Below are 24,232 nucleotides of genomic sequence, written 5' to 3'. Positions count from 1 at the left end.
TTTGTATCTGGACAGCCCTCTTGTCGTCATTGGATTGATTGGTAGTTCGCCTTCCCTATAATAGTCTCCACATCCCATCTTGGTGTAAGTCGAAGCCACGAAGATCTTCTCCGCCGAATAGGATTCAGGAACATGCCAACAACAACGTAAGTAAAAGTATTCTTGATATGACGATATTCTAGAAAAGCATGTCTGAAAATATCCCAAGAGTTTGTCTCAAAATTGTGAAACGCCATAAATGCCGAGTAAATATCGCCTAACTCCTGTCAACGCCGAGCTGGAAATGCCGAAATCACCTGTATGACACGATCATGTCCTCGAGGCACCGGGAACACTATCGTTCTCGCTCCAAACTTCCTTGCTTTCCTGTTCAACAGCTCTCATAGCCACTGCGACATCTTCAAGCCGGGTTACAACGTCGATCACACCTTGGTTGACTCTCTGGAAATACCGATCGTTGGCTTCTCGTCGTTTCCTTGCGAGGAGGATATCCACTTCTGTCTCTTCCTCGAGCTTGTGACCCAATCTCTCAACTCCTGTGCCGCTGCTGTTCGGTCGCGATATACTGCTGCTTCCAACGGCACTCTTCTCTGTGCCGTCAGGACCAGACTTGGAGTTATCGCCGAGCGCACCCTTCATGTTTCGAACTTCAGATCCAGTTACAGACCCTACAGTTTCGAGCTGGGCTGTGTCTATAACATCATCTGCTTCACTTCTGGCCCAGGCTTGAGCGAGGGCAATTTGAGCGGCTCTCAAGTCAGCTAGCTTGCGGTCATGATCTGGGCCAAACACGTGAGTGCCCCCAGAAGCTGAGAGCTCGACTTCTTCCAATGTCGCTTGCATTTCGGACCATAAGAGGTCAGTACGGTCACCTGTCGCGCGAGTGCTCTCTGCTGGAAATAGTCCAGCTCGATGATGAGAAACTACAGCTCCGGACCGTCCAGATCTAACAGATGGAGCACGCTCGGCGTTAGGCCGTAAGTTTGACTGCCCTATGAAAGGGACGGTTGGCGGCGGTGCATTTGGTAAGGAGACATTTGATGCTGATGGAGATGGATGAAGGAATAAAGAGGGAGGAGGATCTCGTTGTCGGCTCAGAGGTCGTGTTAGATGAGACATAATGACCAAAGAGATTTCTCGATTGGCTGATATTAATATGTACAATAGAATAATACAGTTTGCTTCATTCCAGACCGATATCAATTGAGCATTGACGCTCTTGACGCTAAGGCTGAGGGAGTTGAGGACAGTGTAAAGAGTGTTGATGGGCCCGTTATTACTGTACGACCCGCAACTCGAACTTCCATTGAATGATTCAGTCCATCGCCAAGTTCCTGTGGGGCAGTTCTTGGCATCACGTGATCTTTCGCCTGCCTCTTCCACACACAGGTCGCACCTTCTTCCTAGGGCCACCAAACCCTACCTGGAATTTTCGTTGGTCGTTCCTTCCCAAGTTTTCGTCGCCTCCGCAAATTACCATCACCATCCCGTCGTCGATACACAGACAGATCCGGTAGGTACTAGCCATCCAACCCAACACAAAGACATCCCCTCAGCTCTATACGCTCGCGCTCGAGTTTTTCGAATCGACAATCGACTAACGACTTTCTTTGAAGCAAAAATGGCTGGAGGCAAACCCCGTGGTCTTAACGCCGCCCGCAAGCTGCGAACGAACCGAAAGGACCAGAAATGGGCCGATCTCGCCTACAAGAAGCGTGCCCTCGGTACCGCCTATAAGTCCTCTCCCTTCGGTGGTTCCTCCCACGCCAAGGGCATCGTCCTCGAGAAGGTCGGTGTCGAGGCCAAGCAGCCCAACTCCGCTATCCGAAAGTGTGTCCGTGTTCAGCTTATCAAGAACGGAAAGAAGGTCACTGCCTTCGGTACGACGAACCCCAGATGCTACGAAAGATGAAGGACCGGTCAAACTAACATTGATTTCTAGTCCCCAATGACGGTTGCTTGAACTTCGTGGACGAGAACGACGAGGTCCTCCTGGCTGGTTTCGGTCGCAAGGGCAAGGCCAAGGGTGATATTCCCGGTGTTCGATTCAAGGTCGTCAAGGTCTCTGGTGTCGGTCTGCTCGCTCTGTGGAAGGAGAAGAAGGAGAAGCCCCGTTCTTAAGCGAAGGGCTCGTGGATGGAAACAAAGTCATATTTCGACACGTGGAGTCTATTCGGATTGCTTGCATCGGCATTACTGGTTAGGGATCTGATCATGGGAGACGAGGTCTGAAAAAGGGAAAATAGATCACAAAGTCTTCGACGAACAAACAACGATGTGCACGCCGCGTGAGGTGGATTTTTTGGGGTCTGAACCCATATCTCCGTGTATGATGACATTATTGTACAATTGTTTTACATGCTTCAATACCCTCTGGCCTTCAGTTCTCCGACTTGACCTCGTCCTGAGGTCCCTGGACATATCTGATAGTGTAGTCTGCAGCCAGGCCCAGGCTGATCACACCACCGGTGATCCAACACCCGTTAATGAACCACCACCAACAATCCTTGACATCCTTCAGATTGACCCGCTTAATCATGATACCAAGCGTGACCATAGCTCCTCCACAGCTCCCGACAAAGAACGCCGGGCCAGCACCAGCTGCAAATCCGGCAGCAGCCAAAAGAGAGATTTGTACAGCAGCCAATCCTGTCAGCACTTGCTTAGTCTCAGCATCATGTTTCAGTGCAATGCTCTTGATTCCCGCCTTGACGTCGTCCTTGATGTCCATATGAGCGTAGATCATGTCGTATAATATTGTCCATGCAATATTTGAAGCATAGAGGCAGGCTGCAGCAGTCAAGGCTGGGGTATGTGACAGCAGATCGATTCCAAGAGCCGGGAAACCCATGATGGCGCCCCACGAGAAGGTGAGGCCGAGAACTGCTTGAGGGTAGTAAGTAACTCTCTTGGCCAAAGGATAGCTGGCTACCAGGAGCAAGCTGGGGACGCCGTAAAAGAGGCAAGGCAGGGGAAATTGGAGCAATATCCCAAGGCCGGCAAACAGTTGAACCCCAGTGTAGACAAGTCCTTTGAACGGTGTGATCGCACCACGAGCAATCGGCCTAAGTCGAGTTCTTGAGACATGAGGATCGAGGTTACGGTCCCATAGATCATTGATAGTACATCCAGCACCTCTCATGATGAGAGCTCCAGAGAAGAAAAGGAGCGATGTTCCAATAACAGAGCCTGGAGTTGCCATTGGCATAGCCATTGGGGCAGCCATGAGAGTAGAAAAGAGACATGGGAAGAACAAATAATAGGTTCCAGCGGGCTTATCAAGTCGAATCAGCTCAGCATAAGGAACCCACGAGGCTGGGAGTTTCGATAACAGTCCCGTCTCAGGTGGCTTATAAGGTGCCGGTGCCGTGGGAGCTGATGGTGAGTCCAAATCCTGGGTGACCAGAGGCAAAGATCGAGGTTTGGCCTCGTGAAACCCAACTGCTCGCTGATTACGATGCCATGGTTGTCTCAAGCCTTGACAAGCACGAATGAGTGAAGGTCGTGTCTGTAGTTGTCTTGGGACTTTCAGAGCCTGACCTGAGATTCCTCGACACTGAGCCCAGGCCGAAGCCCGGGGGAGCGCACTTAATCTCATGAGATTACAGTCTACAGACCTACTAGGATCATGAGAATTTGAACTAGGATTTTATAAAAATTTCATATTTGACTTACTACGAAGCTCTGTAAAGGACTCTTGGTCACGTCAGACCTCAATGGCAGCCCACCAGAGTTCAAATCGAAAACTCTCGATCCAAAAATATGAATCTTATAAACTTTAGGATCCTTGTCACCAAAGCTCACGAAGCAGTGAAGCGAATTGGCCGAGCTTGTTAGCGCAAGATCGGCAAGTGATCTATCACGTGCCCCCATGGCTCGCTATCTGTTTCTGCGTAAGCACCTTTGATTGGTTGCGCATTCTACAATTCAACGCCTGAGCTTCTGACGCGCCTTCATCCATTCGCCTAGGGTTTGTAACCTCCCCCAAAAACCTATCGTCGTTTACAGTATCGTTGTCGCTATTTTCGTACTCAATGGGGGCGATTTGCGAAACGAACGGCTTTTCGGCCTGATTTCACGCATACGAATTTTCGAGACTTCCCGTTCTTTGCGACCGACGACATTCCTTTCTCGAGCGAAACCCCACTACAGCTTCGCGCGTATGATTCTCGAAGCTCGGCAAGATGCCGACTTCACTGCACCCGCAGGCCAAATTCGATCCTATCCCGCCTGATCTGGACTTGTATGGCTTGGTCGACAAGACCCCGAATTTCAAATGGGTTCAGCGTGTGTCAAGAACCCAAATACGCAATCTTGGACAACAAGAGTTTGAGAAGCTGGTGTTGATTCACGTCATCGCTGGTGGCAAACCCCTGGTCATTGATGGATGGGATGGTGTTCTACCAAAGGGGCTTTTCGATGTCCGTTGGCTGGAGGAGACGTATGATAAGCAACGTAGGTCAACTCTTCTCAGATGACCATCGAAAGCTTACTGACCATATGTTAAACAGAGGAAAATGTGAGAGACATCAATGCGGGTTCGGATATTCCTATGACGATGGGGCATTACCTACGATCGATGCGACAATTGGCGAATCAATGGACACCTACAAATTTCAGAGACGAGCGCCGTCAGCGCCTTTACTTGAAAGACATTGACTGTCCTCCCGAGTGGCACGATGCACTACAAAAGGTCATCCATCCGAACCTATTCTACCTAAATGAGAACGCCAGCGAAGCCGGTGGCTCGCAAAAAAAGGAAGACGCCTTCCGCGATGAGGCTGCTGCAGCACCAGCTGGTGATTTGATGTCGAGCTTACCAGAAGAAATGCGAGCCCAAAATCTTATGTGCTACATTGGACACGAAGGCACATTTACCCCAGCTCATCGTGAGATGTGTGCATCTTTAGGTCAAAATATCATGGTAGAAGCATCAGAGGACGAGAAGGGCGAGAAACCAGGAAGCTCCATCTGGTTCATGACGGAAAGCAAGGATCGCGAGGTCGTTCGAGAATACTTTCTCTCCATGCTGGGACACGATATTGAGATTGAGAAACACTTTGCTCAAATCAATGCATGGAAGAAAGCACCCTTCGATGTATATGTAGTTGAACAGCGAGTCGGTGACTTCATCCTCATTCCGCCCTTGGCAGCACATCAAGTTTGGAATCGTGGTACTCGAACCATAAAAGTAGCATGGAATCGCACGACTGCCGAGACCCTAGAGTTGGCGTTGCACGAAGCCCTGCCGAAGGCTCGTCTTGTCTGTCGCGACGAACAGTATAAGAACAAGGCCATCATTTTCTTCACTCTACAGAAGTACTATCGCCAACTTCAGAAACTGGAGGAGGATGCAGAGATGACTTCGATAAGTTTCATAGGAGTTGGTCAAGACATTCTCAGGAGCTCACCTCGTGCTAGACAGCTTGCGGGTGACTTTAAGAAGCTATTCTGTCTGTTTACTGAGATTCTCATTGATGAAATGTTCGCACACAAGGAGAAGGAGGTCGAGTTCATCGAGTTTGACTCGTACATCACATGCTCATATTGCCGTTCAAATATCTTCAACCGGTTTTTGACATGCAAACATTGTACTCGGACGCTAATAAACGGCGATGAGGATACTTATGACGTTTGCATGGAATGCTACGCCATGGGACGGTCTTGTGCCTGCCTTTCGGGTCTTCAATGGTGTGAGCAATGGTCTTGGGCTGACTTGGTCAATAACTACGAGGATTGGCGTTCAATGATTATCAAGAACGACGGATTTGTTGACTTTGAAACCTCGCCTCAGCCCGTGGAGATCGCCAGACAGCGTTCAGGAAAGAAGTCCTTGGCACAAATTTGCCAAGAAGCCTTGAGAAGACGACCCTGGAAAGACATCACTCAGCCAGAACGCGAAATTACACCAAGCGAGTCGGAGCCCGAGGTCGATAGCGAAGGAAAGCCAAAGAAGAAGTACAAACGCAAGAAGAAGAAGGGAGAGCTTAGGAGATGCCACGTCTGTTGTCACAAGGACTATGCCTACCGAGTACACCAATGCACCAACCCTGGCTGCACCGAATCCTATTGTTATGGCGTTCTTTATCGAGCTTTTGATATGTTGCCGCAGAAAGTGCTTGAGGATGAGCAATGGCAATGTCCAAAGTGCTTAGGTATATGCAATTGTGGCCACTGTCGCCGCCAAGGACATACAGACCCCTATACACCAAAGAACACTCTGCTGGGACATGATACCCGCCCGATTGCCGATGATCGAAGTGTGGAAGCACTTGTCGACTTCCGAGTCCACAACCTCTCATGGTTGAAGGCTGCTGGAGAGGAAAGTCGCAGCAAGGACAGCAGACGGATGAAGAGGTTAAGAGAGCAGGCCGATAATGCCAAGGCACAAGATATTCCCGAGCAGGATGAAGCAGATGACTCCATGCAAGACGCAGAGCATGATCCTCCTAGCGGTATGCACGTACCTGGCATGAACGGCTACGGAGATCAGAGTCATGTTCTTGGTCAAGGCGACCAGTCTATGGCTGATACCACCATGGAAGGGCCATATCCACCATACCATGAAGAGAATACTGGACTGGCCGATCAGTCCATGGCGATGGACATGTCACAGGCTGAAGACGCTGATACCTCCCTCTACCCTGATCCTTCACTGGTGGCACGACAGCGCATTGGTATGGGATACTATGAACCAGACGATACACCCGACAAGATTCTCTTTGATCCTTTCCAGGCTCCATCTGAGGAAGCCATACGACCGTCCGAGCCAGACATCCCTGAGTTTGTCAAGAAGTCTATCCGCGCAGCCAAGAGAAAGGCCAAACGAGAAAACGAGGATCCCGATTTTGTTGTTGGCAAGTCCCACCACAAGAAGCCTCGTCTCGCGGCAGAGCCAGAAGCAGATTTTCTGGATAGCATGGACCCTGCGTTGTTCAATGGGCCGCCAGCTGCCCCTGAGGCTGCCATGGATCAGCCTGGCCAAGATACAAGGGACCCGAGCACTGCACAAGACACTGGAACAGACGGCCCCCAGAACATACCAGATGAAACCCCAGCTCCAGGCCCGGCTCCGGCTCCGGCTGCGGCTCCAGTCCCATCTAAGAAACGGGGTCAGTTGCTGTTTGATGCAAATGAGCCCGAACTTCGACACGCCAAACCCATAGCATCATATGTGGAGGCGGACGTCGACTCAGATGAGTTCGAGGAAGAGCGCACGCAAGCGACAAGGCCTAAAACACCCGCTGTCGGCGCACAGGGAGAGAAGAAGTCGGCTGTTGATATGGCTGCTGACGCAGTTCGTGCCTTATTCGGGACATCATCCCCCGCACCGCAACCCTCCATTGGAAAAGACCCTGAGTCTGTCCTTGAGACCAAGACTCCCTCTAAACGCCGTGGTCGTCCCCCTAAGAATGCATCTGCTTCCTCCCAATCTACGCCAGCTAGTTCTTCCAAGAAGCCAACAGGCGGCCAGAGAGGTTGGCCCAAGGGTCGACCTCGAAAGTCACGCTTGTCTCAAGTTTTAGCCGCGGATGATTCAAACGAATTCGCTGACGAGTCCATCCAAACCCAAGGCGACGACAGTGACGCCGAGCACGAGAGAATGATTGGCGAACTAGAAGCACAGCTAGCTGCCGAGCTCCGTACGGCTCCTTCGGAGGCTATAGCAGGGCCTCCTCAACCCCGACGCCGAGGAAGGCCTAGAAAATCCGAGGTAACCACCATTACAGTGGGATCATCTGCTGTAGACCCTTCAGAAGAAGACGCCCGGTCAACATCAGGCAACCTTGAGGATCGAGCCTCGCGAAGTGCTCGCCGTACTCGACGATCAGAGGGCGTTGATAACGGATCTACTCGGGATTCTGTATCTCCACCGCCGCCCAAATCGGGTAACGGAGGAACGCAGCTTATGTCTATGGCTGAACGAATGGCACTTAAGGGGAAGAAGTTCAAGATAGGCAAACGCAAATCCACAACTGCTTCGGCCAATGTGACTGCAGCACAGTCAGGGGCGTCCACACCCGCGCCAACCTTCAAGACTCCTCTGGCGGTAATGGATGAGCCGACAGCAGAAGAGCCGAAGGAGGCTGCTCGTAGTCTGAGTCAGCACAGTGAATATCTCGGCAATAGATCACCCTCTCAATCCTCGGCCCATAACGAAAGCTCGCGCAGCCCTTCGCCACCACCACCAGTTCGGCGACCTCCACAGCCGACAGTTGTCAGAATTGGTGATACAGATTCGGAAGCAGATATGAGTGATTCAGTGTCTGTGTCAGGATCGGATTCCGGTAGTGATGGGGATATTCCGGCAAGACGTGGCGCTGGTCGTGGAGGCCGAGGAGTTGGGCGAGGTAGAGGCAGAGGTAGAGGTAGACCAAGGGGTAGTGGGAGGGGGCATTGAAGGGTGTAGAAAGCGTGTAAGGGGTTTTCATTTAACGGGCACATTGATACCAATGCTGGAGGACTTTGAAGCATATGCGTTCACAAAATTTCGGTTCATAGGTTAGCGATAAGGGTTATCAACGAATTCATTGCTACATCATGGTCTAATGACATATGGTATACATGTACTAGATAGTTAATGGGTTCAGAATCATGTCTGTGATAAGCCCAAGTCCTTTTCCAAATTACTCCATCGTCCGTTTCGTTTAGGGTCTAGTTTCCTGAGAGTCTGTAACCAAGATGTCACATCACTTCGACTCTCAGGCTCGAATGGCTGCCCCGTGAGTTGGTTCAATGCGATTGCGTACTCAATGAGAGCCTCGTAGATCCATTTTATGTCCTTGTAGTCTTGTAGTAGATCCTTGATTTCGGTTACTTCATCATCAATGTATGACTTGCGCTCCTCCACCGTCAGGTTTGGTGCTATTTGGCGACTTGATGAAGGATTTGCGAGGTTCAATACTAGGAACTGGTGATAGTACCATAAAGACTGGTCTTCCGGTCCAACATTCAGCGCTTCGCGAATAATCTCAATTTCTAATCCAGATTAGCAATTGTTCCATATGGTGCAGGTCAAAACAAACCTTTATCCAGTAAATCTTTCCGAGACGCGTCGTCTGCTTTGCGCTCGTCAAGAAGCCTTGTAATGAGCTGGCTTCGGTTATGCCATGCTGAGAAATTGGACAGATCCTCATGGATCTTTTTGGTGGTATACTCAAACTCGAGCTCTACCAGGCTCTGGCCGTTGAGCACGGGGCTCTCAAGCTGCGCTACGACGTGGCGACGGTAGCCCCAGGCGTGGAAGTTTCGTCGGTCTTTGGTGAGCATCTTGCTGACAAGACCTAGCTCCTCTTCCCAAATGCGCCGAGCTATAGATACATCAAGTCTTTCGATGGCGCGGTCAAGCGTCCATAGTCGATAATTCCATATCCAGTAGCACTTGGGAAATTCCATCAGCAAGGGAACAGTGAAGCCCAGTTCGGAGCGTATCACGTCGCTATCGGCATCGCTATCAGTCGTTGTACCAGTCTTCCCAGCTGTCGGGGGGTTGGGGCGTGGCGGGATCTCGGTCGAGGAGGAGGGCAATGAAGCGTCGGAAGAGGCTGTGTGAGTGTCTATCGCTGAAGTATTCTGCGACTCCTTCAAGGGCAGCGATCCAGCCGAGGGTTTGGACAATAAGCCATAGATTAGACAGCGCCTGCGGGCGTTCCATATCGTGTAGTATTCAGGGTTGAGGCGTAGTAGCTTCGATGTAAGCTGGAATGTGTCGGTGCCGTAGTTGTTGTCGGATATCTGCTTATGCGTGAGAAATACGACCCTTGCATGGTCGGCTAGAACTGACCTTTTGGCGTATATCGTCCTCGAGACCACGGTACTTTTGGATCTTGACGAGATCCTGCTGGCGCTGTTCTTCTGTCCGTGACCGCGCAGAGCGGGCTATGCCGTGCTGCAAGCCTTGGGATCAGCATCAGTTACGGTGGACTAGTTTTTTGGGGGGTTGAGACTAACACTGGTCATTCTGAAGAGCCTCGGCTTGTTAATTTAGCCTTGGTCGTTGCTCGCGATGGGTTTGTGAAGGCTTGTGAATGTTCGCTGTTGAGCTGGATGATCTGACCCCGCGTAAGAGTGTAGGGTAGCGTGACATGGAATATTATGTCTTTGTGCTGCGATATCCTTGACTTATTCAGAAACCTAGAGCTGCAACAAACATTAAATGACTCACTGGGTACGATCTACCGACATCAAGATTTATATTCAAGTGTGTATCAGTCGGATTGAGAGAAAAGTATAGTTATTGACTTCAAAATCATGCTAGGAAACTGGCAATACGAGCGTCACAACAGCTAAAGGTAAAAAGCCTCCATAATAAAACTCTCACGGGTAGAAATCACGGGGCCATAATCCAACACAAGAGTACAAGGAGTCTCTATAGAGGGTTGTTTGTCGTACTTGATTCGTAACTGAGTGAATGATCTCGGAGTGAGGAGTCGTTTGAGGGAAACCAATGATTTGGTGATCGAGTGCAAACGAGAACAATGTAGCTGCAGATTAAGCACATGTGAATTACGAAGCTTGAATGTTTTATATAGACCACGATGCACGGCGTCACCGTGTTGTGTTGGGCTTCATGCGGCTCCAGGTCGTCCCTGGCATGGAGCATGTCGTATCAATAGGTGTAGGAACTGAGGAGAATGCATATAATATCTATAAGGATCACACCACAACATGTACTTAAATGAATTCATACTACTTCACTTGATATTGTGATACAATATCGTCGACTGACACTTTACACAACGTCTATGTGATGCAGAAACTCGTCCTGCCCGACTCATTCTGCTCGAGTTACAGAGACATCAAATCAACGTGATAGGGGTACATACGCACCCTTGCACGATGCTTCAGTACCTAGAATACAATAACAGAACTAGGGAGGTAAGCACTTCAGTATCTGTGCCTCTTGTACCTTCCTTTAATAATGTGGGAATCTGGAAACGGTACCTTGACTGTTCCTCCCATTTAGTCCTCTCCCGCTTCGCTCTTTATGTCAGTCAACCTGCCTCCCAGTTCTCAACACAATCAACAAATTTTACCCCTTCCATCTCCAACATCGATTCTTCTAAATACTGAAACTCAGCTCTTCATAAATCAAGGCGAATTATGCTGTCGTTTCTCCACCGCCTGGCGGTTGTTGCCATTCTTCTCGCAACTAGGCCGTGCCATGCACTTCGTCCTGATCATTCTCTCCGGTCACCAGAGTATGCCCCAAGAGGGCATGTGAACGCTGTTTACTTCATCAAATGGTTTTTAATCTCGCTTTATCAAGCATAGCACTTTGTTAACAGTGTCAGGGGCATCTATGACAGAAGCTTTTACCCTCAGCATATCGATGTATCCCACATCTCTCACGTACTCTACGCATTCTTGGGTGTCGAACCCGATGGAACAGTGTAAGCGGAACGTAGAATAACCTAAATATCTACGTAAGGCTAAACAAACATCAGATACTCCAAAGACGAATATGCCGACTTTATGGCACAATTTGACGGAGACAGTGAGTCTACCTTCTTTACCTTAACTTCACAGCTGACGAGAGACTAGGCTACGAGGAACATAAAAGAAATGCCTACGGATGTGTGAAGCAACTTTTCCTGTTAAAGAAATCCCATCGTCACCTCAAGACTCTGCTTTCCATCGGTGGGTGGGGGGCCGGGTCTGCGAACTTCAGCTCTGCCGCAAGCACACCTGACAGGCGTGTCAGATTTGCCTCGACTTCGGTCTCCTTGATGTGGAATTGGGGTTTCGACGGTATCGATATCGATTGGGAATTTCCGTATGATGAAATCGATGCTGCCAATTTAGTTCTGCTCCTTGAGGCTATACGGAATGAGCTCGACTTATATGCAAGAACGTACACCTCTGGCCATCATTTCCTATTGTCCATCGCAGCCCCTGCTGCTCCTGAGCATTATAAAAAGCTTCACCTGAACGATATAGGCCGAATTGTGGACCAAATTAATCTCATGGCTTATGAGTACTCTGGAAGCTGGGATTATATCAGTGGTCATAACGCCAACCTGTTCCCGTACAAACGTCCTGTCACAAGGCTCAATCTCGACTATACCCTCACGGAAAGCTTTGAAACATCAATCAATACCGACTATGCTATCAAGGACTATCTTGGAGCCGGGGTGCCCGCTGAAAAGATTGTCCTCGGCATACCTGTCTTCGGCCGCTCCTTTGAAGATAACTTGGGCGTTGGAAAGACCTTCAGCGGTGTTGGTGAGGGCTCCTGGGGGGAGCGAGGCGTCTGGGATTACAAGGCACTTCCAAAGGAAGGAGCTACAATCATGTACGACCCAAATGCCCAAGCTTCTTTCAGTTACGACCAGAGAAAACGCGAATTAATCTCCTACGATACTCCGAGTGTGGTTCAGAAGAAGGCAGAATATGTGCTGGGGCATGGTCTCGGCGGAAGCATGTTCTGGGAGGCTTCTGCGGACAAGCAAGGAGACGAGTCCCTTATCCGCACAAGCTATCGCACCTTGGGAAGCCTGGAAACGACAGAGAACTGGCTGGATTATGCGAATTCGTACTTTGACAATATTGGGACAAAGATGGGTGAGGACTATGTCTGAGCCGGCTTGAATTTACAAGATTCGTCACGGAGTTTGGATGAATCATGAGGTCCTAAGCTCAAAACATTACTGATTATTGACTATTAAATAAACTTATAATATCCGTTACAAAGATCATATGGCTCTCTGTCATGCCTGGAAGATGCAGGATATTTATCTTCGAATAGGCACGTAGTGAGACCATGGAGCAGCACTATCGTGATTGCCTCAAGCTTTAATTTATTGGAGCATTCTAAGTAAGTACCGCCGATTCTACGACTTTCAATCTGTGATCAACTAAGGTAGGGCAAGACATTAGGTGCATCTGGCATGACTCCTTCCCTTCCACCCAAACTCCTCTCTACATCCTCACTTCACCTTTACCTCTCTTCCCTACGAAATTCTTCTTCCAAGCATCAATAAAACGCATCATCTCACAAGGTAGGTAATCTCGTCGAGGGAAAGTTCTGTCTATCGTGACAGTATTGTTCAGGTTATCGTACAACAGTTCATTCGTTTCTTCATGTCCCAGACTTTCAAGAGCCATACACCTGGAACTCGTCAACAAATCGATATCGATAAGCATGTTTCGACAACCGCCTCGACGTCCTCAACTGCTTCCAAGAACTAGCGGGACAGACTTGTCTTGTCAGTCCATAAGCTCGCCGGATTCAGGCTATGGTTCAGCAGGTGAAGTCTTTGAGTTCTGCCCGAATCTCCGAAAACGATGTTTTCCTTCTTTCGATGGCTCAAGCCCGGATGAAATTCTAATCAAATCGATTGAAAACCAAGAGCAAAAACCGCCAGCATCAGGCAAAACAAGGCTCGCGGCCGAGCCTCCCAAAACACCAGAAAGGCGTCATCCAAAAGGGAAGGCTGATGTGATTTCTCCTTTTTTATACTCAAAATTCTCTAGACGTTTGCCTCTCCAAGACAAACGCATTGACCCAAACATACAGCATCTAGACAGATACGTCCCGAGACGTGATCCCATTTCCCCATCATCCGAGAGATATCGAACAACAAAGCAAAGCCAGGATTTATCGAGAGATGAGCGTCTGAAGCGTGACAAGAGTGCCTCAGCAGATCCATTCGTTCTAAAGCGTCGTGTGATGGACCCTGATCCCCGTTTTCCTTTTCGAGTTGACGATAGTCATCTGGACAGAGGTTTGGCAGCCAACTTGCTTTACTTCTTCTTCTTTGTTTTCATCTAACCAGCTCATCACTAGGTATAGCTCTTGGCCAACTACCACAGAACCGAGGAGGAGATCGTCAGGTTAGTATGGGAGCCATGTGGTCGGTTGGTGGTCTTGCGCCTAATGCAATCGCTACCGATGATGGACAGGGGCATCTCGTCAGACGTGGGACCAACGCTCGTGTGTTTCCCACCCTCTTCCAGGAAAGTCTTGTCAGCACGTCAGTCGAGAAGGAGAAGCACGAAGGCCGCATCGCTTCGGCTCTCAACATTGACCAGGTACGAAAGATCCTCGAGTTCGCACGGGCTCAGCAAATCCCTCAAAGCCTCAAACAGCATGGTCTTCATACGGACTTTAGTCACACAAGTTGGAATGGATATCAGTGGGTCAACAAAGAGGAGTGGTCAAGTAAGTTGAACGTGCTGGTCTATTAAAATCATAGTTGACCATAAACAGTTCCTCTTAGGCCAGCAAAGAGGCGTCTCCTACCGGCTGCTCCATTCAGGTTGGTAAGTCTGAGTGTTCAAAAGAGCTGAGCTAACGGTCTTCAGAGTACTTGATGCCCCTAATCTAAAGGATGACTTCTACTGTTCACCACTGGCGTACTCATATACGGCACAAACTCTTGTTGTCTGCTTGGGGAGCCTTCTTTATGCCTGGTCTGAGTTTCGGGGCGTGCAGCTGATCCATGGAACACACTCCGATACTTAGTTGACGTCGGTTGCCTTCTCATCAACTCCTGGAGGTAAAGCTGTGCTTGGGATTGGACACTCGAACGGGAGTGTGCTTTTCCAATCTCTCTTTGACACACTACCACGATTCGAGGTTCGCCAGACTTTTCCTATTTCCTGTGTGAGCTGGCGCCCAGCTTGTACTCTGCGACCTTCCAAGAACCCCATGAATCTAGGGGTCGAAGTTCTGACGGAGGACTTGGTAGTTGGGGATGAGATGGGCAATATCTACTACTACGTTGTGGAATGGCCGATAGGCTGGGAAGTCACGCGGGACACTTGGTCCGGTGCGGTATCGTTGGTAGCCAAGATCAGCAATATTCACTGTCAGCAAGTATGCGGTCTTGCATGGTCATATGATGGTCGTCTATTCGCCTCGGGGGGGAACGACAATCTCTGCTGTCTTTTCGATGCTGATCAAGTCTCTGGACGGCGAACTGAGCAAGCCCCCGGGGTAAATGGTCATCGAGGGCGCATTGAGGCGGGCAGCGCGTATGGTGGCATTGAGACAAGAGTTACACGGCTGTTGAGCGTCGATGGGGACGACGATATGCCTGTGAGGGCGTTCAGGGCACAGCTACAGCCACTTCCGACTGGAACTGACACCGTTCGGTATCTTGGCCCTGCTATTGCGAAGCATCATTGGAACCACGATGCTGCTGTGAAAGCCATTGCTTTCTGCCCCTGGAGGCGAGAGTTGGTGGCAACAGGAGGTGGCTCTAACGACAAGTGCATACACTTCTTCCATACGCCATCCGGAGCAGCTCTCGCAACGATATCAGTGTCTGCCCAGGTAACCTCGCTCATCTGGAACACAACGCGCAGAGAGATTGCCGCCACATTCGGGTACGCTTCACCAGAACACCCCTATCGTGTCAGCGTTTTCAGTTGGCCGGAGTGCAAACAGGTTGCAGCAATTCCTTGGGAGGACGACCTGCGGGCCTTGTATGCCATCTCATACCCTCGAGGGCCGACCTCTGAGGACCCAACTGCACCAGTAGGAGGCAAGGAAGGGTGCATTATTGTTGCATCGAGTGACAAGAGCATAAAGTTTCATGAAGTATGGTCGCGAGAACGAGGCGTGACCGTGGGCGCCACGGGTATTCTAGCAGGAAGCGATATCCTGGAGGGGCTTGAAGGCATTGACAAAGAAGGAGACGTAATCCGATGAACTGCTTTCTTTCTTCTTTCCTTGTTCGAGATAATCTCTACCTGAGGAGAATTGTCTAGACTGCAAGTTATGTTCAGGATTGGTAGGTAGCTTTTTCTCTGAGAATGATAATATGATAAGATGAGGAACCTAAATCGGTCTCTATTCTGTTAAACTGCGTCAAGTATTGGCATATTTACAGGAAGTGAGTCGCAGAAAAGGCCAACTGTCCACTGTTGTACTGAAGCAAAGGAACAAAAACAAATCAAAATGTAGGTAGATGCCACAATAACGCCCAAGCAAACGACTCCGAGAACTCCAACCAATGCGCTAAGCCCGCTGTTTCTTTTGAGACGGATGGAAAGAAGAGACAAGCATGGTCTACAGACTAGGTGCTTTATTTCAGGATAGCAATGAGCAAGACAAGAATGATGATGAGAACCACAATAGTGGTCATTTGCTTGTTCTCGCTTGCGCCTCGAGCAACCTTTCCGAGCATTCTACTCGCACGATCCAGTCGGCTCTGGTGACGATCGGTAACAGCCTCAACCTCATCGAGCATAGCAACATGGCTATCGAGCTCGTCGCCGATCTGCATGCTAAGCTCGCGCTGGCGTCCGATAGACTCGCCCAGGCGATCAAGCTGCTCATCCTGTTGCTCTAGGATTTGGGCGTGGTACTGGTGAATCTGCTGGTTGTCCATGCCCTGTGCCTCGTCTCGGTAGCCGGCGCTATCGGAGGGATCATCGCGGTAACGGCCAAAGAGCTCGGCGGACGGTGAAGGAGGAGTGTCGCTGAAGCGAACAGTCTTTGGCTTCCGCGAGACTGGAGATGTGGATGTTGCGTGCTCAAAGTCGTCGGCGAGCTCTTCCGAGTTGGGATGAATGAGTGTTTCGGCGGTTTTGGAGTTTGGTTGGCCTTGGAATTGAGTTGTGAGGTCGTCTAATTGCTTCTGGAGCGATGTGATGGATTCTGTGAGGCTTGTAGCGGCGCTGAGGAACAAGATTAGTATTGGATAATGGTGTTTAGTACCTTGAGAAAGACTTACTCTGTTTCGCCTGCAAAGGTCAACCGCTGCTCCTCATCACGGAGATTGGCCAGACCATCGCGGAACTGGTCAAAAGATCGTGAGATGTGACCATCTTGCGAGTCGCCTTCAAGATTAAGATTCTTAGCCCGTTGGCGCTCCAACAGCGAGAGCTTAATGTGGTCAGCGAGCAGAAAGAGTTGATTGGCGCTCGACATGGTTGGTGATTGCGATGCGATGCGATGTGGTTGATGGATGCGGTGGATAAGGTAGGTAGATTGATCAATCAATTAGATGGAGCTGTTCTCAGTTGGGACCTACTACAGGCGCCAAAAAAAAAAGATACGACGGTTGTATAGCTTTAATCTGAATCACAAGGAGAGAGAATATGCTTTATTGGGGATGCAACGCCCAAGTGATGATGTTGTACGGTAGATGGAAGTTACCTCCTTCCTGAACCTACTTGACTTCTATTATCATACGTAACTGGATGACGGATGGGCTGTCCAAAGGTTCCGAGAGTTGGTGTAACTCGACAATTGATGTATTTGCGCTACCTAGACGATAGTCGAAGAGACTAAAATACATGAGATAATACTGGTGCCCCTACGCCGACAAGGTACTCAAGAGTCTTAACCTATCTGGACTCTAGAGGCAAATACCTCGGCCAAGCTCAACGGAGGAGGTTGGGGACATGCTTCCCCTGAGCCAAAGGCAGAGCCAGTCCGGTCAAGGTAAGGTAAGGTAAGGTAAGGCAAGGTAGGCTTCCATTTAAACGATATGAAGAAGGAAAAAGGCAGCAGTGAAATGGGTATATACACTATCAAGCTCAACAGTATGATTCGTGGTTCTAAATGTTATCTCATGCTGAGAAGACCAGTTCAAGAGACGGGAGTCAAGCCCCGCTCTGAACAAGCTCTCAACTCAGTCCTCAAAAGGCCGATAGGTAATTCAAATGGTTGATTTCACGAACAGTAAAAAGATACCGTGCAGGGAAGTTTATTAAGAGCCATCTATATATTTATACCATAGTGTAGGTTCACTACTACATCGGTAGAAAGCCAATCTTTAAATGGGGTCATGCTTGCATTCGAGCATTCTAAGAGAAGATTGACCATTTGCTTCAGTCAATTTCAGTTGTTTCATTGATCGAAAGGTGGAACATACAGCTGGATAGTCTACCTATCTACCGTGAAAGCCAGTGCATACGATACGCCACATAATTATTGAGCAACATTGCTGCTTTTCATGTCTGAATAACCAATGAATTAGCTGAGCCGCATGAGAAGAGTTGCAGATCCAAGACAAGAGATTGGCTCTGTGGCAGCCCATGAAGAGACTGTTCAAGCCATTTCATGTCATGGACTGCATTGGCTATCATTTGTTGGATGAGTCTGTTTGTGCAGCATGTCCTGCATCTCAGGCACAATGCCACGTATCGTGCTATACGAGGAAATCAAAAATTGAACTTTCTTTAATTGGACTCTTGGCTTCAAACCGGCCCTTTCCAATCCTAACGCCCATGATGCTTGCTTGCTGCGTGTGTAATGTAAGTGCAAGGTAGGGTTCCTTATGATAGCCCGAGCCCGAGCCCAGCCAAGCCAAGGGTGTCGCGTCGTATTGGCTTGCTCGCGAAAATCACGCCCTGAACAAACGCGCATCTATTAGCGGGAGTTTTTCTCCGTCTATGCCACAAACACAACTACACAATTTGCACAAAGTCACGGAAATGTTCGACACAATAACACAATTTACATCAGAGGCACATTCAAGACCAGTTTTTGTTCAATAATGTAAATTGCAATCAAATGATATCAAGCCATGACTATCCGGTCTATGGCATTCGCTCTCGGTAGCCTTTCTTTCCCGTCCATCCCAAGGCTCCTTTCCCATTCCCATTCCCAGTCCATAAGCATGGCAAACACGTAACTCCGTAAATAGCAAGTACAAGATGCATCAAGAAAAAAAATTCGGAACGTTCCCGGACGAGGTTTCTCTAGTCCATTCTCATGTCCATATCAGGGACGGCGTTGGTTGGTCGCGGTGATTCGGCTGCTGAAAGAACCTCCATTCCGTCAAAGATAGGAGGAGAGCATCGAAGATTTCGGAGTGCGCCCTCAGCAGTCTGGCTGACAAGCTGGCCTTGTCGGAGGTTCTCGGCAAATAGGAAGAAGCCCTCGTTGGTCTCCACCAGATACGACTGGAGACCGTTGCTCTCAAGAAGGATTCGAGCATTAGAAACAGGGAAGTGATTTTCGATATAGCGAGCCCAACCACGAGCAGCGGCTTGGATGTGCTCTTCTTCGCTGATTCTTCGCCAGCCAATGCCGAGGTGCAGAGTGAAGTTATCGACAATGGGACCCTCAGTAGCAGGCTTGACTTCAGACTGGAGGGGAGAAGTGCTGGCGGCAGGTGCGCTTGATAGAGTGGGCGATACGCGCTGCAGCTTAGGGTTTCTGATCAGAGAGCGCGCCTCCTTCATGGCGGCCTCTTCAGCAGCCTTCTTCTCCTCAACCCAGGTGCCGGATTGACTGCTGGCGTCTGTGACGTAGCGAGTGCTCTTCTTGATGAGGGTCATGCCGGGACCGTAGATCCATTCCTCTTCGGGCTCTTCAACGGGCAGGGACTTCATGTCAGGCTCAAGGTTTTCAGAGGCCTCGTCCCGGGAACGCTTTCTACCAGCTGCAGAAGGTCGAACGGGCTGAGCAGCAAACTGGTTTGGCATAGGTGCAAATCGGGGTGGTGTGTGGTGTCCGAAGCTTGCCATACCCATAGACTGGTGGGCATGTTGGGGAGTCATGGTGAGGACGGGAGAGGAAGAGAACTGAGAGCTGAAGTACGACATTTTGAAAAGCGTATTCTGTTCTGTCCTGTTCTGATCTGTGATGGGAAACTGGGAGTGGTTGCAAGGTTAGTAGTCAGTGTTGTCACAAACCATCTATAGCGTATAGTCTCCGGGACACGCGGTGATGATGAGTTCGCTCAAGAGGAGAGTTGAGGAGGACGTCGGCGAGATGGAGCCTGATGAGTGACGATGAGATAGAGAGAAGTAGTAGAAGAACGCGATGGGTTCGGCCAGGACGAGGCACGAGGGCAAGGTACGCGAAGGTGAGGATGAGGGTGGATAATAGGTAGTAAGTGGGTGTGGTTTAAGACAAGTCGTGATGGGAATGACTTTTGAGTTGGTATGTCCTGTGATGGATGGAATATGTGAAGAGAGGAAGAGGAGGAGGAAATCGATGGGAGGAAGAAGGAGGATTAAAAGCTGTAAAAGAATGCGAGGGGAGGACTGCTAAAATGGAAAGAACCTGTGAGAGTAGAGAGACGAAGAAGGGGCGTGAAGTGTGAGTGGCTCTTTACCCCAGGTTGAGGTGCTCTCTTGCTCTTTAACGCACCCACCCAACCCATGCAGCCTCACTCCGATCTCTAACAGCTACTGGAGTTGACACTGTGCGTTGGTCTCGCAAACGGCGAACGCCGCGTATAGGTACTCTGAGAAGATACCCGTACACCCAAAACAGCCCGGCTAAAGCATCAGCAGTTTGTATTGGATTCGGCAAGCTGCAGCTGGGGTCCGTGCAAGACAGTATGCATACGGTATGCACGCCATCAGCTTATCGCAAACCTCCCGGCCCTAAAAGTGGTCTAGCTCGAAGCTAAGGCACCTCGCAGCGTCAGGTACGTACTATCTAATGGTCAGCTCTAATTCGCGCTTGACCCCTTCTGGATTGCGTAATTGTTAGGGGTCTCGTGGCCGTAAGGGGCATGGCCTCTGGGCGGGTCTTTAGCATGTCTTGAGCCTTTGCCTGGTTGGATGGACAACGTTTTGACTTGACTCTAGTTGCCCCGTGCCACTCTGAGCACTCACTCAGCAATCAGAACTCAGAGCCGAGCCCCATTTCAGCCAAGTTTTTTGCTTCTGATCCGCAGCTAGACATTGACCAATCTTTTTCCGATGGGACGCCAAAGAGATCCACCCGGGCTTCCGCCCAGCCCGAGTCAGTTTTTGTTTCTGCCCTGATCTTCTCTTCCAATGGATCATTGGAATTGGAAATTTGTAGTTCCGAGCCCGTTTCCAAGTACGTACCTTGCGAAGGCAGAAAGTGAAATGAGTGGATCAAATAGAACTCCCGATGTCCAGTGCCTTTCTGCCTCTCCTGGTGCCTGAGGTGGCCACAGCCAAGCCAGGCACGTCCAGTCTGACAAAACTCTGCTTGACTGGAATTTTCGTTGCCGCGAATGGCTGGATCTGGACCCCCCCGGAGCCGGACCAACTGAAAATTCGAACCTGCCCGAGTTTGTAAGGACGGATCCATGTCCGCACCCCGTTGTCCCAAACGGATCACAAAGGAACTATCACCGATCTTCCATCACTTATGGAGAAGCAAGACTCAAGGGAGGAATGCTCCTTTAGTTGACATCGTCTTGGAAACGAACTGAACAGTTCATTATCCTGATTAATATCAAACTAACGTAAGGTAAGGTAAGGTGTCTAATAACTTCAGTCAACGCCCTGCTTGATCAGCAAAACCAACAGTCACCGTAATATTATGCTCCGTTTATCTTGTATTAGCAAGACTGATCCTCGTACTCCTTGCATTTGCCGATGATTATGAACCACCTGACATCACTACGGATGTCTGTCGGCAAATCACATCACACATCGTCGGCGTTCTCACTGCCTCCGTACAAACCCTGAAACCCTGGTGTTCTCAACCCTACTGGGCTAGTATTGCGTCCAGCACGCCTTCTCCTTACTGTCACTGGTGCATCGTCAATTTCGACTCTCACTCGTCGTCCTCGAACTGGCGCCGTATAAACTCCATCAAACCTGCTTTGATGGCGAGCTTCTGGAAGTTGTCTTGGAGTTTGAGGTTGTTCTTCAACGGGTAGGCGATCGCTGTACACAGGAAAATGTCTTCGGGGTGTCGTAGGCTCCAACCCTTCGTCAGCCGGTGAGATTGAAAGCTCACCAGCATCTTCGGGGGGGTCTACAAGTTCTCCCGAGGTCTGCAAGAGGTCGTCGTTGACTTCTTCCGATTCATACGTTGATCCGTCCAGCTAAATGCCCATTAGCCTATGCGTACTTATCTTTCATTTCGCCACAATCAAGGCAATTCAAAGGGCTTTCATGGATACATATCCGATAATAATGATAGGGACAGGATATTCGATTGGGGAAGTGTCCCTCACAGTTGCTGCCAAAGGTTGCTCTATCGTATCGCGCTCATCCTCATCCGTCATGGAACCATCCCTGACATTATCGTGAGGTTGTGTGTGGACGGGCGCAGTATCCGCATCTTCATGATCATCTTCAAACTTGTTAGTATTTGCCTCAGTTCCGATCGTATCTCGTCATGCTGGTCTGTTGACATACCCAAGCTTTGTCGCGGGCGGAAAGGAAGTCGATGCTGGTCTGGTTGTCGATGCAGGCGGTTGGTGCCGTGAACAACGTCCACGTAGGTGGTCTCCTCGGAACTGATGGTACCGTAGTCTAGCGGAGGAACTGATGATCCTAATTCCTCTTCACCGTCTGACTCATTTCTGCCATCTGAACCTGGCGTGTCTTGCCCAATGCTAGAGTCAGTGGTTGGTGTTACGATCCTGGTGTTGAGGGCATCTTCAAGCACGGTTCCTTGATCAAGCTGGGTGAGATCATCGCGTCTTTTATTGGCCTTCTGACGACTGAGTAGGTGCTTTCTGTAGCGGCTTCGACGCTCGGCGTCGCTAATATCGCGCGTGGCTATCTTGATCGTCGTAGGTTGAAGTCGGAGCATCCTGCAGAGTGAGGGCAATTTCACTCTAAGCTTTCACATGGAAGTGCCATATGCATGGTTGCAGACACATGAATAGATAACATCGTAATAGCTTGTGTATATATTTATTCCTAACTTCTTTCAGAACGCAGCTTCCCATAGACAGTATTGTTCAGTCTGGCTACTGGGAAAAACTTAGAACGAGAGCAGGAACTTCCCTAGAACTTCTGAGCTCTAGGGTAAGACATACATAACAGGTATCATGTTTATTCATCATGCGATGAGGTGGTTTATTGATGTGTGCTCATGCGGTAAGGTTCAATGGTGTTCTCTGGTTCTTATCATTGGTCATGGCTTCATGTATTCTCATTCCCTAGATGCCTTGTTTTTTTGTTGCTTTCATGATTCGATGAGAAGCTGACGACACCACAGTTACGACAGTACACAATGTTGCACAGCCCCAGCAAGAGATACTGTGATACGGTGGATAACTTCCTTGATAGTATGTGGTCAGTTACAGTTCCCATTATCTAGCAGTATAGACAGTTCGACATGGCGTCTCTATTACGCGGCTGTCCATCACGAGATACTCGATTTCCAGATATATCTTGGAATTTAGGTGGTTTCTGGCTGATACGAGGTGCTGCGCCGCGCTGGAAGAACCAAGTGATGGCAATGATATCGATATGCATGCAAAAAAGACCCCCATGTTTCGTACGATATGATATCCGCATTTGCAGTGAATCCTGTAATTCAGCAATGACGTTGTCATGATTGTGCATCTAATGAACACGTGGAATCAATAGTGCTTCTCAGCTCGAGAGGAGATACCTAATAATCACCGTACGGAAATGGTAAACACAATATGAATGCGTTTATTGTTACATAAATTGTGATAGTAAATGTCCTGTGCAGTATTATTGCACCGCCGCTTCACGACCTCAAAAGTCTTGATTACCTTAACTGAAAGGTCTTGAAACAGGCTGAGTCCTAAGAGCACGGACAGAATGGCATCCGCACGTACCTACTACATCAATTCTATTTTTGGGCATCACGATTGTTGAACAGCACCAAGCCCTAGATCCTGGATATCGTCGTCTCCATGTCTGGGTTAGATGAAATGCCTTCATTAGCAATTTGCAGGCTTGTTCATCATGTTGAATAGGTAGGTATTTTTAGCGCCATGATAGACAGGGACAAGTGCGGCTTCTGCACCCAAACCACCTCTTCAGGTATTTAAACTGAACCAGGCCCGTGATATATTTAAGTCGTTATCCTTGGCATAAAAGTATCTAAGCCATCATTTTGCCCAGATTACGGACCAACCATTTTGCAACAGTGGCCAGGAGATCTCGCAGACCGTACTCGTGGATCAATATTCGAGGTTGCCAGCTGCACCTCACACTCTATAGTACATTCGTTAGTACATTGGAGATTGGCTCAGGACAGATATTGGTGGCTGGTGCTCCTCTCACCAAAATATCAGACAGGACGAGGTAAGGCACCTTGCAAAAAAAACACTGGGGGCTCGCAGTCTCTCCTTTTACCTGTGCATCATCCCAGCAAAGAAAACCCCTACCTAAGGTGTTATACCCAGGTTTAAAGACAAGGTTGGCGGCGGCCTAAGGCGTCTTTCGCTTCTCTGGACTCTCGTAATCTAGACTGGGGCCTCGTACCTCTGTTTTGCTAGGTGCTGTTGGCTGACGGACGGGTCTATACTTTATCAGTTTCGTTACAGCACTACCACTGCAACCACCGCCAGCGCAACCTAACGCAACGCAACGCAACAATCCGGGATTTAATTTATTATTG

The 24,232-nt window shown here is 49.3% G+C and overlaps 10 protein-coding genes across 10 annotated transcripts; 4 read left to right on the top strand and 6 right to left on the bottom strand.

Moving 5' to 3' along the window:
* Nucleotides 1-117: 117 nt before the first annotated feature.
* On the bottom strand, nucleotides 118-1,187 carry FOBCDRAFT_49117 (uncharacterized protein). The gene has a single exon (XM_031188150.3). It carries the CDS (start codon nucleotides 1,117-1,119, stop codon nucleotides 310-312), a length of 810 nt encoding a protein of 269 aa, XP_031035415.2. The 5' UTR covers nucleotides 1,120-1,187; the 3' UTR covers nucleotides 118-309.
* A 236-nt stretch (nucleotides 1,188-1,423) lies between these two features.
* Nucleotides 1,424-2,251, top strand: FOBCDRAFT_49106 (RS23_NEUCR 40S ribosomal protein S23). The gene is made up of 2 exons (XM_031188151.3): nucleotides 1,424-1,880; nucleotides 1,943-2,251. Exons 1-2 carry the CDS (start codon nucleotides 1,622-1,624, stop codon nucleotides 2,119-2,121), a joined length of 438 nt encoding a protein of 145 aa, XP_031035416.1. The 5' UTR covers nucleotides 1,424-1,621; the 3' UTR covers nucleotides 2,122-2,251.
* A 105-nt stretch (nucleotides 2,252-2,356) lies between these two features.
* Nucleotides 2,357-3,775, bottom strand: FOBCDRAFT_188126 (4-hydroxybenzoate hexaprenyltransferase). The gene is made up of 2 exons (XM_031188152.3): nucleotides 3,676-3,775; nucleotides 2,357-3,617 (listed from the first exon to the last, which is right to left on the bottom strand). The coding sequence occupies exon 2, from the start codon at nucleotides 3,596-3,598 to the stop codon at nucleotides 2,381-2,383; it is 1,218 nt and encodes a 405-aa protein (XP_031035417.1). The 5' UTR covers nucleotides 3,599-3,617; nucleotides 3,676-3,775; the 3' UTR covers nucleotides 2,357-2,380.
* Nucleotides 3,776-4,149: 374 nt separating this feature from the next.
* On the top strand, nucleotides 4,150-8,401 carry FOBCDRAFT_297366 (uncharacterized protein; the record flags this gene model as incomplete). The annotated part of the gene is made up of 2 exons (XM_031188153.3): nucleotides 4,150-4,455; nucleotides 4,512-8,401. Exons 1-2 carry the CDS (start codon nucleotides 4,185-4,187, stop codon nucleotides 8,399-8,401), a joined length of 4,161 nt encoding a protein of 1,386 aa, XP_031035418.2. The 5' UTR covers nucleotides 4,150-4,184.
* A 112-nt stretch (nucleotides 8,402-8,513) lies between these two features.
* Nucleotides 8,514-10,035, bottom strand: FOBCDRAFT_49092 (uncharacterized protein). The gene is made up of 4 exons (XM_059612219.1): nucleotides 9,952-10,035; nucleotides 9,785-9,889; nucleotides 9,027-9,735; nucleotides 8,514-8,979 (listed from the first exon to the last, which is right to left on the bottom strand). Exons 1-4 carry the CDS (start codon nucleotides 9,958-9,960, stop codon nucleotides 8,594-8,596), a joined length of 1,209 nt encoding a protein of 402 aa, XP_059465633.1. The 5' UTR covers nucleotides 9,961-10,035; the 3' UTR covers nucleotides 8,514-8,593.
* Nucleotides 10,036-10,839: 804 nt separating this feature from the next.
* FOBCDRAFT_188121 (glycoside hydrolase) lies at nucleotides 10,840-12,581 on the top strand (the record flags this gene model as incomplete). Its single annotated transcript, XM_059608658.1, has 4 exons — nucleotides 10,840-10,878; nucleotides 11,275-11,393; nucleotides 11,448-11,497; nucleotides 11,530-12,581. 4 exons carry the CDS (start codon nucleotides 10,840-10,842, stop codon nucleotides 12,579-12,581), a joined length of 1,260 nt encoding a protein of 419 aa, XP_059465632.1.
* Nucleotides 12,582-13,144: 563 nt separating this feature from the next.
* Nucleotides 13,145-15,658, top strand: FOBCDRAFT_242759 (WD40-repeat-containing domain protein; the record flags this gene model as incomplete). Its single annotated transcript, XM_059610495.1, has 4 exons — nucleotides 13,145-13,727; nucleotides 13,790-14,164; nucleotides 14,213-14,265; nucleotides 14,468-15,658. 4 exons carry the CDS (start codon nucleotides 13,145-13,147, stop codon nucleotides 15,656-15,658), a joined length of 2,202 nt encoding a protein of 733 aa, XP_059465631.1.
* A 98-nt stretch (nucleotides 15,659-15,756) lies between these two features.
* On the bottom strand, nucleotides 15,757-17,204 carry FOBCDRAFT_229823 (uncharacterized protein). The gene is made up of 2 exons (XM_031188157.3): nucleotides 16,686-17,204; nucleotides 15,757-16,629 (listed from the first exon to the last, which is right to left on the bottom strand). Exons 1-2 carry the CDS (start codon nucleotides 16,880-16,882, stop codon nucleotides 16,035-16,037), a joined length of 792 nt encoding a protein of 263 aa, XP_031035422.1. The 5' UTR covers nucleotides 16,883-17,204; the 3' UTR covers nucleotides 15,757-16,034.
* A 1,221-nt stretch (nucleotides 17,205-18,425) lies between these two features.
* Nucleotides 18,426-19,661, bottom strand: FOBCDRAFT_49086 (uncharacterized protein). The gene has a single exon (XM_031188158.3). It carries the CDS (start codon nucleotides 19,507-19,509, stop codon nucleotides 18,661-18,663), a length of 849 nt encoding a protein of 282 aa, XP_031035423.2. The 5' UTR covers nucleotides 19,510-19,661; the 3' UTR covers nucleotides 18,426-18,660.
* Nucleotides 19,662-21,125: 1,464 nt separating this feature from the next.
* FOBCDRAFT_297363 (uncharacterized protein) lies at nucleotides 21,126-22,441 on the bottom strand (the record flags this gene model as incomplete). The annotated part of the gene is made up of 3 exons (XM_031188159.3): nucleotides 21,126-21,725; nucleotides 21,858-21,976; nucleotides 22,042-22,441. The coding sequence occupies 3 exons, from the start codon at nucleotides 22,439-22,441 to the stop codon at nucleotides 21,321-21,323; spliced, it is 924 nt and encodes a 307-aa protein (XP_031035424.2). The 3' UTR covers nucleotides 21,126-21,320.
* Between the last annotated feature and the right edge of the window lie 1,791 nt (nucleotides 22,442-24,232).

Source organism: Fusarium oxysporum, chromosome VIII (assembly GCF_013085055.1).
Source record: "Fusarium oxysporum Fo47 chromosome VIII, complete sequence".
Lineage (NCBI taxonomy): Eukaryota > Fungi > Ascomycota > Sordariomycetes > Hypocreales > Nectriaceae > Fusarium > Fusarium oxysporum.
Note: the sequence above shows the minus strand (reverse complement) of the source record. Positions and strands in the feature narration are given on the sequence as shown.

What these genes read in the sequence shown, in the direction of transcription:
- FOBCDRAFT_49092 (XM_059612219.1), bottom strand. An exon ending in AGGACGATATACGCCAAAAG is followed by an intron (nt 9,736 to 9,784) that starts GTCAGTTCTAGC and finishes ACGCATAAGCAG; the next exon opens with ATATCCGACAACAACTACGG. An exon ending in GAAAGATTTACTGGATAAAG is followed by an intron (nt 8,980 to 9,026) that starts GTTTGTTTTGAC and finishes AATCTGGATTAG; the next exon opens with AAATTGAGATTATTCGCGAA.
- FOBCDRAFT_49086 (XM_031188158.3), bottom strand. Translation starts at nt 19,509, where the DNA reads ATGTCGTACTTCAGCTCTCAGTTCTCTTCCTCTCCCGTCCTCACCATG.
- FOBCDRAFT_188126 (XM_031188152.3), bottom strand. Translation starts at nt 3,598, where the DNA reads ATGAGATTAAGTGCGCTCCCCCGGGCTTCGGCCTGGGCTCAGTGTCGA.
- FOBCDRAFT_49106 (XM_031188151.3), top strand. Translation starts at nt 1,622, where the DNA reads ATGGCTGGAGGCAAACCCCGTGGTCTTAACGCCGCCCGCAAGCTGCGA. An exon ending in AAAGAAGGTCACTGCCTTCG is followed by an intron (nt 1,881 to 1,942) that starts GTACGACGAACC and finishes ATTGATTTCTAG; the next exon opens with TCCCCAATGACGGTTGCTTG.
- FOBCDRAFT_229823 (XM_031188157.3), bottom strand. Translation starts at nt 16,882, where the DNA reads ATGTCGAGCGCCAATCAACTCTTTCTGCTCGCTGACCACATTAAGCTC. An exon ending in ACCTTTGCAGGCGAAACAGA is followed by an intron (nt 16,630 to 16,685) that starts GTAAGTCTTTCT and finishes CTTGTTCCTCAG; the next exon opens with CGCCGCTACAAGCCTCACAG.
- FOBCDRAFT_49117 (XM_031188150.3), bottom strand. Translation starts at nt 1,119, where the DNA reads ATGTCTCATCTAACACGACCTCTGAGCCGACAACGAGATCCTCCTCCC.